This window comes from Idiotropiscis lumnitzeri, chromosome 18 (genome assembly GCF_059441095.1).
Source record: "Idiotropiscis lumnitzeri isolate Australia: NSW breed Sydney's pygmy pipehorse chromosome 18, RoL_Ilum_1.0, whole genome shotgun sequence".
Classification (NCBI taxonomy): domain Eukaryota; kingdom Metazoa; phylum Chordata; class Actinopteri; order Syngnathiformes; family Syngnathidae; genus Idiotropiscis; species Idiotropiscis lumnitzeri.
Genome location: NC_142408.1, coordinates 7,637,285 through 7,653,094, shown reverse-complemented (window position 1 = coordinate 7,653,094; position 15,810 = coordinate 7,637,285). Strand labels below are relative to the sequence as shown.

At 43.8% G+C, this 15,810-nt stretch overlaps 1 protein-coding gene across 8 annotated transcripts in view; it reads left to right on the top strand.

Annotated features, from left to right (window-relative positions):
- The window catches only part of cdk5rap2 (CDK5 regulatory subunit associated protein 2), a 37,730-nt gene that overhangs the window by 10,379 nt on the left and 11,541 nt on the right, over nucleotides 1–15,810 (top strand). For 7 of the 8 annotated variants that reach the window (XR_015839670.1, XR_015839672.1, XR_015839671.1 and 4 more), the window contains 26 exons: nucleotides 194–364; nucleotides 456–566; nucleotides 973–1,110; nucleotides 1,416–1,595; nucleotides 1,684–1,878; nucleotides 2,208–2,399; nucleotides 2,602–2,710; nucleotides 2,810–2,949; nucleotides 3,024–3,140; nucleotides 3,551–3,691; nucleotides 3,797–3,909; nucleotides 4,289–4,428; nucleotides 5,748–5,888; nucleotides 5,969–6,066; nucleotides 6,157–6,300; nucleotides 7,256–7,354; nucleotides 7,826–7,956; nucleotides 8,046–8,310; nucleotides 8,585–9,920; nucleotides 10,544–10,645; nucleotides 11,407–11,555; nucleotides 11,633–11,994; nucleotides 12,215–12,447; nucleotides 12,681–12,732; nucleotides 14,328–14,461; nucleotides 15,003–15,257. Coding sequence is in view for 5 of the 8 variants with exons in the window: in XM_088280518.1 (XP_088136644.1) it covers nucleotides 194–364; nucleotides 456–566; nucleotides 973–1,110; nucleotides 1,416–1,595; nucleotides 1,684–1,878; nucleotides 2,208–2,399; nucleotides 2,602–2,710; nucleotides 2,810–2,949; nucleotides 3,024–3,140; nucleotides 3,551–3,691; nucleotides 3,797–3,909; nucleotides 4,289–4,428; nucleotides 5,748–5,888; nucleotides 5,969–6,066; nucleotides 6,157–6,300; nucleotides 7,256–7,354; nucleotides 7,826–7,956; nucleotides 8,046–8,310; nucleotides 8,585–9,920; nucleotides 10,544–10,645; nucleotides 11,407–11,555; nucleotides 11,633–11,994; nucleotides 12,215–12,447; nucleotides 12,681–12,732; nucleotides 14,328–14,461; nucleotides 15,003–15,257 (5,248 nt within the window). In the remaining 3 variants the exon portion in view is untranslated. The remainder of the gene's footprint in view (nucleotides 1–193; nucleotides 365–455; nucleotides 567–972; nucleotides 1,111–1,415; nucleotides 1,596–1,683; nucleotides 1,879–2,207; nucleotides 2,400–2,601; nucleotides 2,711–2,809; nucleotides 2,950–3,023; nucleotides 3,141–3,550; nucleotides 3,692–3,796; nucleotides 3,910–4,288; nucleotides 4,429–5,747; nucleotides 5,889–5,968; nucleotides 6,067–6,156; nucleotides 6,301–7,255; nucleotides 7,355–7,825; nucleotides 7,957–8,045; nucleotides 8,311–8,584; nucleotides 9,921–10,543; nucleotides 10,646–11,406; nucleotides 11,556–11,632; nucleotides 11,995–12,214; nucleotides 12,448–12,680; nucleotides 12,733–14,327; nucleotides 14,462–15,002; nucleotides 15,258–15,810) is intronic. The other variant, XM_088280517.1, reaches the window with a different exon arrangement.

Below are 15,810 nucleotides of genomic sequence, written 5' to 3'. Positions count from 1 at the left end.
TTTAGGTACAAGTTGAATATCACAATATCAATATTCCTATATTCAACACCCATTTTGCATATTTTTCCAATATCGTGCAGCCCTACAAAAATATATATATTGCTGAAAAATCTACAGTATAACATGGGGTGCAGAAGATAATTTGTGACATAGCAGGGGTTTATTGTGCAAATATTGTCCCTCCCCCTCCCAGGACCTCAACAACCAACTGAAAAAGATAAGCGGTGAAATCGGGGAGAGGGAAAGTTCTCTGGAGCAGATGTACCAGGAGCTGTTGGACCAAACCAAAAAAAAAGTGCACGCCCATGATGTCACCATCCAGCGGCTAACATTCACCTTGGCCGATAAAGAGCAACAATTACAGGTGACACAACAGCGTTCATCTAAAGTAAAAAAAAACATACAAAAAAACTACATGTATTCCTTTTTTACTGGTTGAGCTTTTGTTCTTTTAGGAGTACATAAACATTGTCAGAGATTTTGAGCAAAACAAGAGTCCGTCAGGAAACGATACCATGCTCACTAAGCTGCGCCGAAGGCTCAAAGAAAAAGAAAAGGCACTGGAGGTGAGCTTTGTTACAAATTAAATTTTTTTATATGGTTTACGTTTATGATTTTAAGTCCGCTAGCTTAGAGGTAGTGCATATATATATATATATATATATATATATATATATATATATATATATATATATATAAAATATAACAATACTTAAAGGCATATATTCTCTTTACTCTATGAATTACGACTAGCATTACTGCTGTGCTGAGACCATCTCCATCTATATCCATGTTGCTATCCTGTATTTTACTGCTTTCATGTGGCGAAGGCACACGAAACAGAATGTCCATATTTTGAGATCTGAGTGTTTTGAATTACAAGAGTGGTCGTGCAATGAAATATACTGGTATCTCAAGGTACTGCCGCATTCATTTTATTTTTGTATGATTTTCCCCACTGCCAACTCACAGCAAGCGCTGGATGAGAGATTTGCAGCCATCGAAGAAAAAGACAACACAATCCACCAGCTTCAGTTACCGCTCAGGGAGAAGGAGAGGGACCTAGAAAGGCTCAAGAACTTTCTGTCACACAACGAAGAAACTATAAACGTGAGGAGATGCAAATTCAATTTAGTGCTGGACTTCTTTAAGATAAATCGCTGACAAAAGATGTGACCAAGCTAAAATGCTAATTAAAGAATATATCTCATCATATCATTTCTAGCAAGACTTGAATTATACATCTGAATTTATTTCTTGATGCAAATCGGTTAACAGTTATAAGTAGGTATTATTTACGGCATTATTTGCGCAACCATAAGGCACACTGTATTAAAAGGCGCAGTCTCAGTTACGGGTGCTATTTCTGTGTTAAGCAAAAATATAGTATTATTGGGTGAATTTTTCCTGCACAGAGTTTTGATAGCCTGATCAAGGAGAAGGATGTGGAACTGCAGCATCTCGCAAACACACTGAAGAACCTAAATAGGGCCAAGCAAGACATGGAGGACAATTTGAACAGGTCGCTGAGAGAGAAAGACTCCATCATCAGCCAGCTGCAGCTCTCCCTCAACGGCAAGACCAGAGATTTGGAGGTGAGTCTGGGGACTCAACCGGGTGACACTCTAATGGCTAACGCCTAAGCTTGTCATCGCTCAACTTTGACATCACGTCTTTTTCCAGGAATTGTCCGAATCGGTGCTGAGCCAGACGCAAAGTCACGCGCGTGACTTGGCCGAGCAAATGGGTCAGAGGTTAAAGGTGAACGAGGCAATGCTGGCTGAGGCTGTAAAAGCCAGGGAAAGGCTTGTGGTCGACAACCAGGGCGCTGTGGAAGGACTGCTGGCAACAATAAATAGCAAGGACCAACTCATTAAGGTTAACGGAAAGAGCAGAAGCTTACCCTACTTAAACGCTTTCAGATATACAATCAGACTGCTGTGTTAGTTGGAATTCCTTTATTTTTTTTTTTGTGAGTGGCGGATGCATACCTTTTCCATTGAAAATGCTCCTTTTTCCTTTAAAAGTGATGCTTTCTGAAAAACTCATTTCTACAGCTTATCTCACAGTTTTCTGCAAAATAAATATGACTTATTAGCCCATTGGAAATGAATATTCTTTTTTTCCTCAACCAAATCACACATTTTCCACCTCAATCTTTTTCAATTAAAAAAAAAAAAATGTTTCCGTTTTTTTTTTCTCGTCAGGAATCTGCTGAGCACTACAACCGAATGCTAGCCGAGCGTTCCCAGGAGATTCAGGAGCTGAGGAGGCAGCTCTCCGACCAGCAGCATCAGCTCGCCGCTGCTGAGAGGCAAAGCTCCACGGCGGCTCAGAAGGACTCTTTGGAAACTGCAGAGCTCCGATTCCTCCTCAATGAAAAAGACAGCGTCATTGACGTAAGCTCCACTTCGGTTAAAGCAAACTCTCCGCTGTAAAATGTGCTTAATTTGAAACCCTAAGAAGCGGGGATTGAAATTAGAACACCCACAGAGCCAGTAATCCTGTCCTTCATTTTGACTCTTTTTAATTACTGGAGATGTTGGCCGTGACATCTCTGAAATGGTTGTTTTTTGTTTTTTTTTGTTTGTTTTTTTGCAGAGGCTCCTCCACCGTGGTCCGGAGACAGAGCATGACAAGGAGCCAGATTACGTGGTGGAGCTCAGACAAACCATTCAGATAATGCAAGAGAAATTAGATGAGCGTGAAGGTGAGGCTAATTCAGGGTGTGAGTGTGTGAGCGTTAATAACGCTGTCACAACCTTTTTGCAGCTTTTCATTAATATATTATTTTTCTCCGGCACCGTAGCCGAGCTCTCCAGGAGGAACAGCGACGACAGCATGGAGAACATTCCACTCTCCAAGAAGACTGTTGTAGTTCTGAAGAAAGAGCTGGCACAAAAAACAGAGGCTCTCAACAAAGCCCTGAAGAGGGAGAATGAACTGAAGGTTTTATTTACCTCCATCACGTGGTCAAGATATTTATTTTCCTACTACTCACTGGTCCTGCTATGTCCATTTAGATGTCTTTGGCAGAGCTCCAGGCATTGATGTCAGAGCTGGAGGGCCGCAATGAAGGGCAGGCCGCCAATTTCGAGTCCCTGACTGCCACCCTTCAGACCAAGGATGAAATCATCCATGTAAGAAGTCTGTCATGGAAGAGCATTGAATTCAGACAGCTCATTCTAGGGCTATTTAGAAAAGGTTCCATATTGGAAAAAAAAAGTCTTCATATTCAGCTGTACTTGGATGACATTAGTTAAAGAAGTTAGTGGTTCAATCTCTTGCCAGTGTGACCATGTCGAAGTGTCCATGAGCAAGATACTGAACCCCCAGTTGCTTTGATGCTGGCGGTATGTGAGGAAACAGTGTGAAGCGCTTTGAGTACCTAAGGTAGAAAAGCGCTATTACAAGTGACAGCCCATTTACCAATTATTTGAATTCCTGGTTTGATTGCGTAATGCCTGTTTTATCCCATAGAAAATTTCCAACTTTGAATATTTTTTTCAATTGCCAACACCTTAGTGTTTGATTCCTGCTCTTTGAGCAGGTTCTCCAACAGCGCCTTGGCCAGGGGGACACGCAATGTGATCTCGCCCCGGATCGGCTCATTGGCGGCAGCATGGATCGATCGCCTTTGGGGCTGCCACAAAGAGAGAGAACCATGATTGGTGGAGACAGTCAGCAAGAAGTAAAACTTAAAAATCACAAAATACTTTTTTGGTTGATGAAAATGGGAAAGAAACAGCTTAAAGTTTGTTTGGGGCATTTATTATTTTTTTGGGGGGGGTTTTAGGTGCTTCCGAGCCTACTAGCGTTGCAGCAGGAACATGAGGCGCTTAACAAAGCACTGAGGGCCGAGCAGCAGCTCTACTCCAGCCTGGTCAGGACTGTCAAGGAGCAGGACAGGTGAGACAGGCCATAGCAGGAAAATACCATTTGGATTTATCGATTTGATTCAGTGGTTCCAACCTTTTTGTGTTTTGCCTCCTTTACGAGCCTGACGCCACATTTGACTCAGAATGCAATTAGTGTGGAATAATCACCTATAGCGATACAGCTGTATTTCGACAGCTGATTTGGGCTGTGCTCGAAATAACTTGCTATCCACAATGTAGTGCACTGTCTAATGAACAAATACGAAGAAAACACAGGAATACATAAATAGTGAATGATTATCTCATGCTGAAACACATTGCACTGCCAGTCCGAAAAGGAGTAGGAACAGTTTAAAATGTATTTAAATCAGTATCCGAAATAACGACGAAAGTTATGTTTTGTTTTGCAGTGCTCAACGTCTTCACGCCCTGCAACTGGAGCTGACGGCGGTGCAGCTCCTCAGGCAGCAGCTGGAGGATGGTGTCAAAGCCAATGAGGAACTCAGGGACGACTTGGAGAAAGAGCTAGACAGAGCCAAAGTCAGAGAAGGTGCAGTGCAAACGAACAAGAGTCCTTCATGAGCCCCAATTGGGGGGCATTTGTATCAATTAGGCTGCTAGGAAACCGACAAATCTGAGGTTCTGCGAACAAATGAGTTTAGTGACCATGTGGGAAATACAAATACACAGACACACCCATCCATCTTCTTTGTCCTCTGTCACTCTGAACTGCTTGCTTTTGCTAACAAGATCCCAACCCCTCTTCATTTCAGCATGTGTCTCCCTTCTGTCCACTCTTCATCATCATCACCTGCTTATTTGTATGCTGACTTGCTGTTTTCTCTCTCTGCATCACTCCTCACATGTAACACTTTCACCCCCCTGATTTGTCTCTGTTCTTGTTTAGAAAAAAAGAATGTGAATAAAGTCTTCCGTTTGTCCATCTTTGAGTTTCTCACATGCCTGTGTGCTTGTTCAACTTCCCCATTAAACTGTTTGTCTGTCTGCTGTTAACGCCGCATCTCTGCGGGTATTAAGCCGGCCGGCTCGGCCATCTGCCACATTAGAATAGTTAAATCTAAAATCGGATAAACGTGTTTTTATCTAACAAAGCAAATTGGTTTGTTTATTTAAGCACAACAAATTTCCCCTCTCCTAATCTCAAGTCCAATCAGGCCATGACTTTGAGGCTGATTGAAAGTGTCTCTGTGCACTCAGGTAGGCCTGTAAGCCCTGTTATTTAAGAGTTGGCCCACACACGCCTGGGTTGTGTTCGTGTGCGTGAGTGTGCATGTCAGCGCATCAGTCATCATTGCCCTGAGTGGAAGGTGTAGAAATAGGTCAGCTGGATGTAACAAGCAGCTCTCTATGCAAGATGGATCTAGCCAATTAAAACTGATGACATTTCTGAATTTTCCCATGATGATGCCCCTTAAATCACGTGGGGGAAAATATAAACATTGCAGCTTTAAGATCCGACTCCAAATGTTACTTTTTCTTCCTTTGTGACATCTGATTTAATATAATATTAATAAATATGATGATCTTTCTATTCAAGTCTCCTGTACTTCCATTTGCATTACTTGTCTAAAAATAAATAAAATTTCGTCTGCATAGAAAATCCACCATGGCATAAACACCCTCCTACAGCACCGTCCCAACATCAACAATAATGTTGAATTGCAATCGGCCAAGATTGGATCCTTGATGGATTCGGACATACCAATATATATTTGTGATGTCATGGCTTGAGTTGGTGTTGTGAAAAAGCACAGTACAGTACAGCATGTCAGCACTTTAACGAGGAATACATAAAAAAATCAAAATCAAGACAGTGGTTTCCTTAACACTTTGAATTTTGGTTTTCAGGCATCAATGTAGTTGATCCCAAAGAACTGGAGAGCGTGCAGCACCAGTTGGAAGATGCCCAGCGCTGGAATGCCTCTCTACAGGCCCGCTTGGGAGCGATCCAGAACCGCGGCGGTGGAGTGGGCGGCGCCAACGACAGCCGTAGGACCTGGAAATTACACTTTTAGTTGTGTGTTTTTTGAGAAATATTTACGTCTAGTGTTGCGTTGTTTTTGCTCCAGGAGACTCGCTGAGTTTTGTTGGTGACCAGACCTCTTACATGAGCATCTGTGTGGGTGAGGGGCATGACAACAGTTCGCCGCAGGAGCTCAAACAGAAGGTGAATTCATTTTATGCAAATACTACAGCCTGATGAAAATTAGAATAGGTGTTATGATAATCTAAACTTAAGTGTGTCTCCATCCATTAGGTGCTAGAGCTGCAGGACTGTGTCAGCAGGCTTCAGGCTCTAAATGTGGAGCTCCAAAGCAGGCTGGAAGCACATGAGATGGCTGACCAAGATGCTTTCAACAAAGAGGACCACAACCGGGCCAGCAGTCGTCCATGGAAACAGGTTGGAGGCTGCAAAAGCAGTGTGCAAGTGCTTTCTCTCAACTCCTCATGGAGTTTTTTTTTTGTTTTTGTTTTTTTAATTAACTAATCAGCATAAAGGTGTCCACGTTAATTGAAACTACTTGGTGCCATTGCAACGGAGACCTTTTAATAACTCCCGTCTAACCTTTGAACCTGACTTAACCTCTGCTCTGTCTGACTTACTATGCTGCATTTGAGAAAACTGGGACTAGTGGAATGACTGCAGTCGTGCCTTGACATAGGAATACCACAATTTACATTTGCCTTGAGTTACAACTTAAAAGCTACCACATGCTCAATCGCTGATGCGCCTTCAGCCATTCAGCTGGTACAAGTTATAAAACACACACAAAACGCAAACAATCACAAAGAGCATGAAGCAGACGCTAAGACAAATGAACCGCATGACTTCAGCTGCTGATGTCACTCGTGCACCTTTGCAACGTGCAAATGTTACAGTACGTACCGCAATCATCTGTAAAACTAGCAACAGTTTATTTCTTTACATTCTTCTGTTTTGCTTGGTTCATTGTTTGTATACAATATGGTACTGTTTTGTCTTCATTAAAAACGCAAAACATTTTTTTTTTGTACTTTGTAAACTCTTATTGGCTGTATCCTACCTCTTAGTCTCAAATGCAGTATCCCCTATTTCTTTTACAAGTGTCAGTCTCTTTCCTGTTGTAAATTATCTCCTCCTGACTCTTTCCTCTGTTGTTCCTAACCAAGCCTGTCTCTCTATGTCTATCTGTTTCCCATGAAACGGTCTCTCTTCGCCATATCACATTAGACACGTCATGCCATCCCGCTGTCGCTTTACACAGTTTTTTGGATTCTGTTGCCTCATTCAGTTTTCTTGTTTTTGTTTTATTTATCTTTTTTTTTTTTTAATCGAGCCATATATGTCATACTCGCCTCACATCCCATTACTGTAGCAGTCAGACACCACAACAATTACGGAGGTGCCACCTGCAGCTGACCAGACGTGCCGCTGTCAAGACCAAGCGAGTCAGACGGACATCCCACTGGGGCAGGTATGGTCTTAAGAAATCATGACGTTCCCTATTTTAAAAAGGGCTGGTCATTTTTCTTAAATATGCATCAAATCAAATGTCTTCACTTGACTCAATTATTTACTTGAGCCTGACTTTTAAAATTTCTGACCATGGGCCTCATTAACGGTTTGGGGTCAATTAAACTGACTCAAACTTGATGGCGCATGCAAACAGATGTGGAAGCTGTTCTACTAACTGGGCACCACCAGGATAATGTTTGCAAAATGGGCGATTTTGTAAATAATTTAGCACGCGCAATGTTATTTGACAAATGTGATGTGAATTACGTTGGCTTATTTTTGTTTTTTAAGTGCAGTGGACCGCCACTATTCACTCTGATTAGGGACTGAGCCCAACTGCGAACAGCCAAAATCTGCCAATAATTGAGGCTGTCTTATAATTTCTTTGGATTGGCTAAAAATAAAGAAATATACTTGGCTTGCCTTTTAGCTGCTTGGGGATGAGATTGTGGACAGCGGCCTGGGCCAGAGCAGAGAGAATGCTCAGTGTGCCGCTGCAGGGGGCGATTCAGAAAAATGTCTTCTGACCGAGAGTGGTGCTGCATCACTCCTGCACCTTAGGTTGGACTTTTTTTTTGTCACGATTTATTATTAGTTTCCACACCCATTAGAAAGTTCACCCTTAATTGCTGTCACTTCCCTTGTTACAGAGAGGAAGTCCACAGGCTGATGGCGGAAAATGTGCATCTTCAAGGTCTGCTGAAAGAACAAAAGTCCGGCCAGTTCAAAGAGAAGGAGAGCACAGACACATCGGACAACAGCAGCGATGGGCAGGCTGAATTAAGACGCAGTCAAGAAATTTTGCAGGGTCAAGAGAAGGACAAAGATGAGGAGGGTGTTAAGGATGGGAGGACACTGGTCACAACAGAGGAAGAAGGATCTTTGCAAGCTGGCAAAAAGATTTCAAAGCAGAGGGTGTGTTTTATATAAGATTGTTTTAATGTTTATATAATAGAGGACAAACAAAACGTTAGGAATATTGGACTTTTGGGTGACATTTCAGGACGAAACAAGAATGCTCTATAACCTCAAGAGGTGACTTTTTGTGAACTTGTCCAAAAATGTCCAACTATCAGTTCACTGTTGGTGAACCTCTTATTCTAGTCACCTGTTACCCTAGTGAGGACAAGCACCATAGAAATGAACAGATGGATTCATGACTGACAATTTATTTATTTATTTTTTGTAGGCCTGTGTCAGATCTCGCCTGCCTCTCCCAGTGAGACCAAGAGCAGAATCTTGCAGCGGCACACATTCAGAGCTATGTAAAGTGGACGCAACGCAGCAGCTTCATGCAGATGTTGACCAGCAATCCACTACAGACGCCACCGCGTCATCCCAACCGAGCGCCGGCCCCTCTTCTTCCTGCGGCCGTGCTCAAGAGAGTGGCTATCCAGCCTCAAACATGCCGGACGACACCCAAGACCACGCTGCTCTTTTTACCCAGCTGGAACTCTTACACCAGGAGTGCCAGGAGAAAGAGGCTTTGATCAACCAACTGGGCAATCAGCTGTCTGATTGGGAGGCGCTCCATGCGCAGCTCCAGGACAAGGAACGTCTCAATAGCCAATACGTGGAGGCTTTGCAAGCTGCCGAGTCTACCATCGCCTACCTGACGGCCTGCAGTCTAGAGAACCAAGGTGGGTCGGGACGGGTTGCAGGGTCCGCTTGTGTGGGCTGCAGCAGGACATGCCTGGATTTACAGAAAGTGCTCCAGGAAAAGGAGGACCTCAGCAAACAACTTACCCAACTTTTGAACTTGGTAGAGAAGCACATTTCGTTACCAGATGGCCAGGAAAAGCAGGCAGAAATCAGAGATCTCCGTTTGACGATAGAAGCAGTAAATGCCTCATTAAATGAGCAAAGCTCCAGAGGGGTCTTAGTAGGAGCTGAGTGTTTGTCACTAAAGGTCTCTTGTCAGGAAAAGCTGAGCCTAAGTACTTCCACACAGACGGAATCCAAATCTCTTGCAGAAAATGAGTTGCAGGCTCATCAAGAAGAAGGCGGAGATTCTGATCAAACTTCAAGTCAAGAGATGACCAAAGTTCTTGGAGAATGCCTTAGCTCCGTGGAATCTGTCATAGCTTCTCTGGCAGCTGCCTGTCCAAATCCCAACTCATTCACCAACCCTGACCTACAGGAACACTTTGACAACCTCCAGAGAGCTCTAAAAAACAGACAAGAAATAGGGCGCCTGACTCATGCCACTCTGCCAAGCAGTCACTCAGAGGAGCTTCTCAACTCGGACCTCCTTCGCAATCTGCAAATGCTCTGCAAGGTCCTCACCGATCGCTGTCAGACGATTAGTGAGCTCCAGGCCTCCCTGCAGGAGGAGAGGGCCCGAAGAGAAGAGAGCGAGGCCAATGCGGTGCTGCCGGACACAAAGGTCTTGGCGCCGTGCGTTCAGGCCCAGCTGGAGGCTCTGCACAAGGCATTGAGGGAAAAGAAAAAAGCCTGTAAAAACCTGGAGGAGAAACTTGCCACGGCGCAAACAGCACCGTCCCTGAATAACAGAGCACAAAAAGGTGAGAACATTTATTGGATAGCCCCTTGAGATAATAATATTTTTTTCGGCTCCTTCCATTCTGTGTACATGTTTGACTTGTTGTGGAAAGCTGTACAGTTGTACCTTGATTTACAGGTGACACCAAGTTGAGATTTGTTTCCCATTTAGTGAGCTGTTGCTTTGAAGACCAAGCCGTGACATAAATTGCGAAAATCCAGAAGTAACTCACCTATAAAGGATTACAATTGCCAATGAATGCAACAAGCACACCTGTAGTCTCAGTAAAGCTCCTCAACTCACTTCAACATAGGTTCTTTGCACCAAGATGGCTGCAAAGCACAACTGTGCTTTTGCCTGAGCTCAAAAACAGGGAATCGGTGAATTTGCAAAACACCAACTCTGAATTATGATATGTTTTAATCTACTGCGTTTTTTTTTGTTGAATTAAAAACAGATCCAGAATAAAAAGATGGAATTCATAAATGCAATTTCAATTCATGTTAATAGGCAATATCGAGCTAACATGCAAATCTAACTTGTAAATCAAGTTATCACTGTACTGGGGTGAGTCCCACTTCTTATGTGGAGCCATCCAAGCTTTCTCGTTGCTGACTTTAACATCATCGTTGCCTCCAATGCCAGCTCTGGAGCAGGACGACAAAGGTGTGCAGGTGGATTTGCAGGACCTGGGTTACGAAACCACGGGCAAGAGTGAGAACGATAGGGAAGAGAGCAGTAGCGCAGGTCAGATGCCTTTGAGACGGATGCTGCATGTCTGTCTTCTGAGTGGACACTAATCTCACTCAGCTTGGGCTGAAGTCTCGCAATGGCTGCATGAGGAGTGAACAGAGGGGCATAACACACTGTTTGACTCTCCTAACCTCAACGTCTCTCTTCTGATTTTCAGTATGGTTATATTGTCCGACACTTTCACTGCCATGCAATGTTTTGCATGGATGGGTCCTTTGCATGTCTTTTCAGCACCTAATAATCTTCACTCTTCCTTCTTTGGCTTGTTATTAAAGTCTTGTTTCTACCAAGTTAGTTCTGCAGTTTGATGCACGTTTTTCCAGTGATTTCATCGGAAAGGGTTACAACAATATTTACACTCATATGAGGTCTGTCAGAAAAGTTCCAGAACTGTTCTCACAAAATAAATATTTCCCACCCCAAACCACAACTTCTGGTTGCTCATAATGTCCTGAGCATACAACAATTCCTGGCCAAGAAGAACGTTTCCCGAATGGCAGAGTGCAATTTTTTGCCCTTTCCTAAATTCAAGGGCGTCGTCAAGGACAGGCCCAGGATTACTTCCAAGGAGGCAAACTTGTTTAGATTTGAAGTGTACCTTTTATCAAATCAGTTCTGCGCCTTTTCTGACCCAGCTTGGAGACATGGCTTTTAATTTCTATTATTGTAATTATTAGAATTAAGTGCAGTTCTGTCGTGATCAACCGTGTTTCAAATTTACTCATTTTATTGTCCTTGTCCGTCCGTGGGTCCAGACCTAGAGGTGGGCGTGAAAGCAAGCGGAAGCACTTTGAGTCTTCCTTCGCTGCTGACTCAAGAGCAGGTGTGCATTTCCTCCACTGAACATCTGGACTCCACCTCCAGCACGCCATACCCGAGTTCCCCGACTTTGAGCTCGGCCAAGGTATTTTGTCGCGACTGCTGCCCGGTTTATGTTTTCAAACATGACAAGAGCTAAAGCGGCTGTTCTTGTATTTTTAGGTCAGTCTGAAAAGTCTTCAGAATTATGAGGAATACGGCCGCTCAGAGGACCCACTACTACTCCAGGTGCAGGTGCGAGAGTTGAAGGTCCAGTTGGAAAGCCAAACCAAACTCATCCGCCAGATGCAAAGTCTTGCGTGGAGGAACTCCGTTGATGCGGTGGCTGGCCACCGCTCTGACCAGTTGACCGATCAGGATGGAACAAGGGGACATCACTCGAGGCGCAGTGAGGAGCAGATGCGGGGTAAAGAGGGTGATGGAGAGGCCCGTGCCATGAGAAGTGAAGCCATTCAAGTGGAAAGAAAGAAGAGCGTTAAGGAGCAGCTACAACATGCTCGCAGCCGCTCTACATCTCCTGCCAGGTTGAAATGCATTGCAGTCATTCGTCCGAAATTAGGATATAATCCTTAATTGTTTTCAGTTTATAATGTGACATTTACTGGAAACAAATGCCAACGGAAGTAGCATAAATGTTATGGTCATTGCAAACCTTAAAAGAACTGCTGCTTTAATACGGAGCATCAACACAAGCAAAGTCTTTGCCAATTTACGCAACCTGATGTCGGCCTGTCGCTTCCGCAGCCTGGACTCCCTGGTGCAGTCGCAGGCCAGGGAACTGTCGCAGCTCAGGCAGCAGCTCAAGGAGAGCCAGCGGCTGGCAGGCCTGCAGCGTCGACAGATGGTGGAGCTGAAGAGGGCCTTCCAGGAGATGCTCCACGCCAGCCCGGCGGACTGCTTCATGAGCAAAGAGCTCAAGGAGCAGCTGGACGAGAGCCTGAGTATTCTGGATCGTCTGGAGGGACGCCTCGACAAAGGTAGCGACCATGCTTGTTGTGTAAAACCTACCACTGACGCAACATAAATATACAATATTGACAATTATGAAATATATCATGATGTACTATGCAGCTGTATTGCTCAACCCTGATTTCAACTCAATTACGCTTTATAAAACCAGGTTTTATCTTAAGGGTCCTCCAGCATTGCCGTTTACTGACAGGTCCTTCATGTTTTGTTTTGTTTTTTTGTTTTTTCCTGTGACTGCTAGGAGAGATTCATCAGGATAATGAAGATGTTGCGGCTCTGGAGCTTTCTCGCAGGTACCCATCAACTTTCCACACTGCTGCTCGATATTTAGCCCCCAATCAGTGCTGAATGAGCTGCATTTGTTCAGCACTTTTTTTTGTGATCTACAATTCACACATAGGATGAGCCTTCCTTCTTTATTACTTGTCAGCACCAAGATGCATCTATTAGCGTGATGTAAATTTGGATTTATAGTTTTTACGTGAACAATTTCACAAAAGGTACAAAAACCACTACATGCGACTGCATGAGGATTTTTCGGGTTTGCGGCTCTTTCTATTTTCTATTGTTTGCCTCATGACCTCTTTAAAAGCAAACGTCCCCCCTAGCCTTTCCCCTAATTGCCTTGTGACCTCGTCTGGTCTTGCTGATCTTGAATGGCGTCTGCCACGCTGCTGACCTATTTTCATCTGTGTGTCAACAAAACAATTCATACAACTGGGTCAGCGGTATTATACGCATCAGAATATTAGAGGATGTAACACACAATTCACAGTGAGGCGTTAAAGGAGGCATATTGTGCTTTTTTTTTTCTCTCTACCCTTTTGTATCTTTCCACAGCAAAATGTCAAATAATTAATGACACTTAATATCCCTTTGTCCAACCGGTTAAACTCATGCAATATTTGGGGGGCACTTGTATCTTATGCAAATGCAGAGTACAGGTTTCGTTGCCCCGACAACCAGGGGTGGAGCTAGGGCATGCGACAAAGCGAACCCTCTTAGCAACTATGTTTAGCAATTTTAGTGACTCCTTCATCGAATGTCTTATAAATGAAAGTCTTACCACACATTTTAACATTTAAATGTTTACACTCTTAAGCGTATTTCTTAGTGCTTGATTTTACTCTCTTGCTGTCAACGAATGGTTGCATTCGTTTCAACGTAATTCGAAAATACTGGAGACACAACTCAAAATTCCGAGTTGCCTGTGTTAAATTCCTTAACAAACTCATTAGAAAATCTGTGCTATAGCTTGGGCGCGAACAATGATCCATGATTTAGTGGGGTTTCAACGTATTCCTCCTGGAAAACATCACACCATATTCCAGGATATTTAAACGCACATGACATTTTATCTTGTCGCTCACACCTAAACGGTAGGATTCATTTATAGTGAATGCGGGCTGACGGGCAGCCCTACTGGCCCAATCCAGCTGGAGCTTGGACAGCTGCGTATGGAGCTGGAGGCCGAGAGAAACCGGCTGCGGCATCATGTCGGTTGCCTGGTCCGGCAAAATATCTCAGTGGCCGAGCGCGCCGGCGAGCGCTTGGATGAGTGAGTGGGGACCCCGAAGGCATGATGTTTGCTGTGGAATTGTGTTTTTTGTTTTTGTTTCTTGTTTTCTTTTTTTTTTTTTTTAATTCATGTGTTTTTTTTATTGTGTGCCTAAAACTAGTAATGGTGGTCAGAAACCCAAGACAGCATGCTATACATTTCTGGGACTAATCAATTGGAAAAAGTCCAATACGCTCCAGCTTAATTTTCCTCTGAAATTTACCAGAAACTTTGCAGAAATTTTCTACCCCTTTTAGATTTCAAATATTGGGTGACAGATCCTTGTGTTAACATGCCTGGTCATCGTCGTCCTCCTCCTCTTCCGCTTAGGTTGGCCGAAGAACTGCAGGAGAAGGACCGCCTCATCCAGAACCTGCAGAGTCAGGTCCGAGGCCAGAGTCCCAGCAGCTCCCACAGCTGTCACTCCAATAGAGCCTCCTGTTACGGCAGCCCGCCCATGCAAGGTAGCGGTCCACATTAGCAAGCTTGTTATTGTTCTTTCATTTACGTGCAGACCACATTAATGTCCCAGTGAAGTGATTTGTTTCTAAATAATTTTTGTTTACCAAATAATCCCATTAACATTTCTTCATAATGCCGATGGCTTAAGTATTGATCTACAATTCAGAAAATTTTAAAATCATGAAAAACCACTGAATTAGGGGTGATTCTAAACTTTTGACTGGTACTGTACATGTGAAACATATAGATGAATGCTGAAAATATGCACAAAGACTGATAACAATTTTCGTAATATAGCATGAAAATGCTGGGTTGAGGGAGGGGCTTCGCTACGGTTGAGGGCATGTGGTTGTATGTCACACACTTCTTTTCCACTCGTGACCATTGTGGTGCACTGAGGTGTCCCATGCAGACAAGGACGCCGCAGGTGTCCGCTTTCGACTCGACCAAGCCACTCTGCCGTCCATTTCAAAGTTGCATAATTAAGTGACCCCTATCGGGTTCTGGTCGGGAAAAAAAAGTTATCTCTGTGTTCACGTGCAGGGGAAAGAGGCGAAGCGGCGAATGTGGCCGGTGACCAGCAGGTGGGCGGCAGACTTTTGGTCTTGAAGAGGGAGAATGCGCTGCTTCACGAGCGTCTGAGAGGCAGTGAGCAGCTCAACGCCAGCTTACGTAGCGAGCTGGACCTTCACCTGTCCGTCATGGAGGAGCGCGACTCTTTGAAACAAGCACCCAAGCGCAACGAGGAGGTCGGATCGGCGACAAACGCTTCTGCAGAAGCACGCGCTGTCAATTCAGGTAGTTGAGCTTGATTGGGATGGGCCCGCTCTTGTTGTCTACTACTTGCTGTGCCGTGAGAGGTCATTACTTTTGATCCAATTTCAATTATTTGGTACAAAATAAGTTACTTACAACATCTGTCTAAGCCAGAATTGTGTAGTGACAGTTAAATGCTCTTCTCAGCTGTTCATTGCCACTTTCATTTAAACCTAAACGAGAATTTCACGTTGAGTATTTAACCAAATCGCGTAACTTTGTCAACCCAATGTCTGCTAGCTTAATGCTGACACACGGTGCAAAACGCCATAGATGGGCTAATGAAACTAGCAGTGTTCCAGCACTTCAGCATTGCAGCATTCTTGTGTAGTTAGACAATAAAACATTATTCACTAGTTTCTATTCTTTATCTTCTGTGGGCAAAAGAAAAAAAATTCTGCTACTTTCTTAATGTGCACTTGTGACCGTTTCCTTGCTGAGGTGCATACACCAGGAGTGAATTAAAGTATGGAAACATTCAGAATCGTTTTACTGCTTTACTTTCTTTTTCAATGTTATTACACATCTCCGTGTG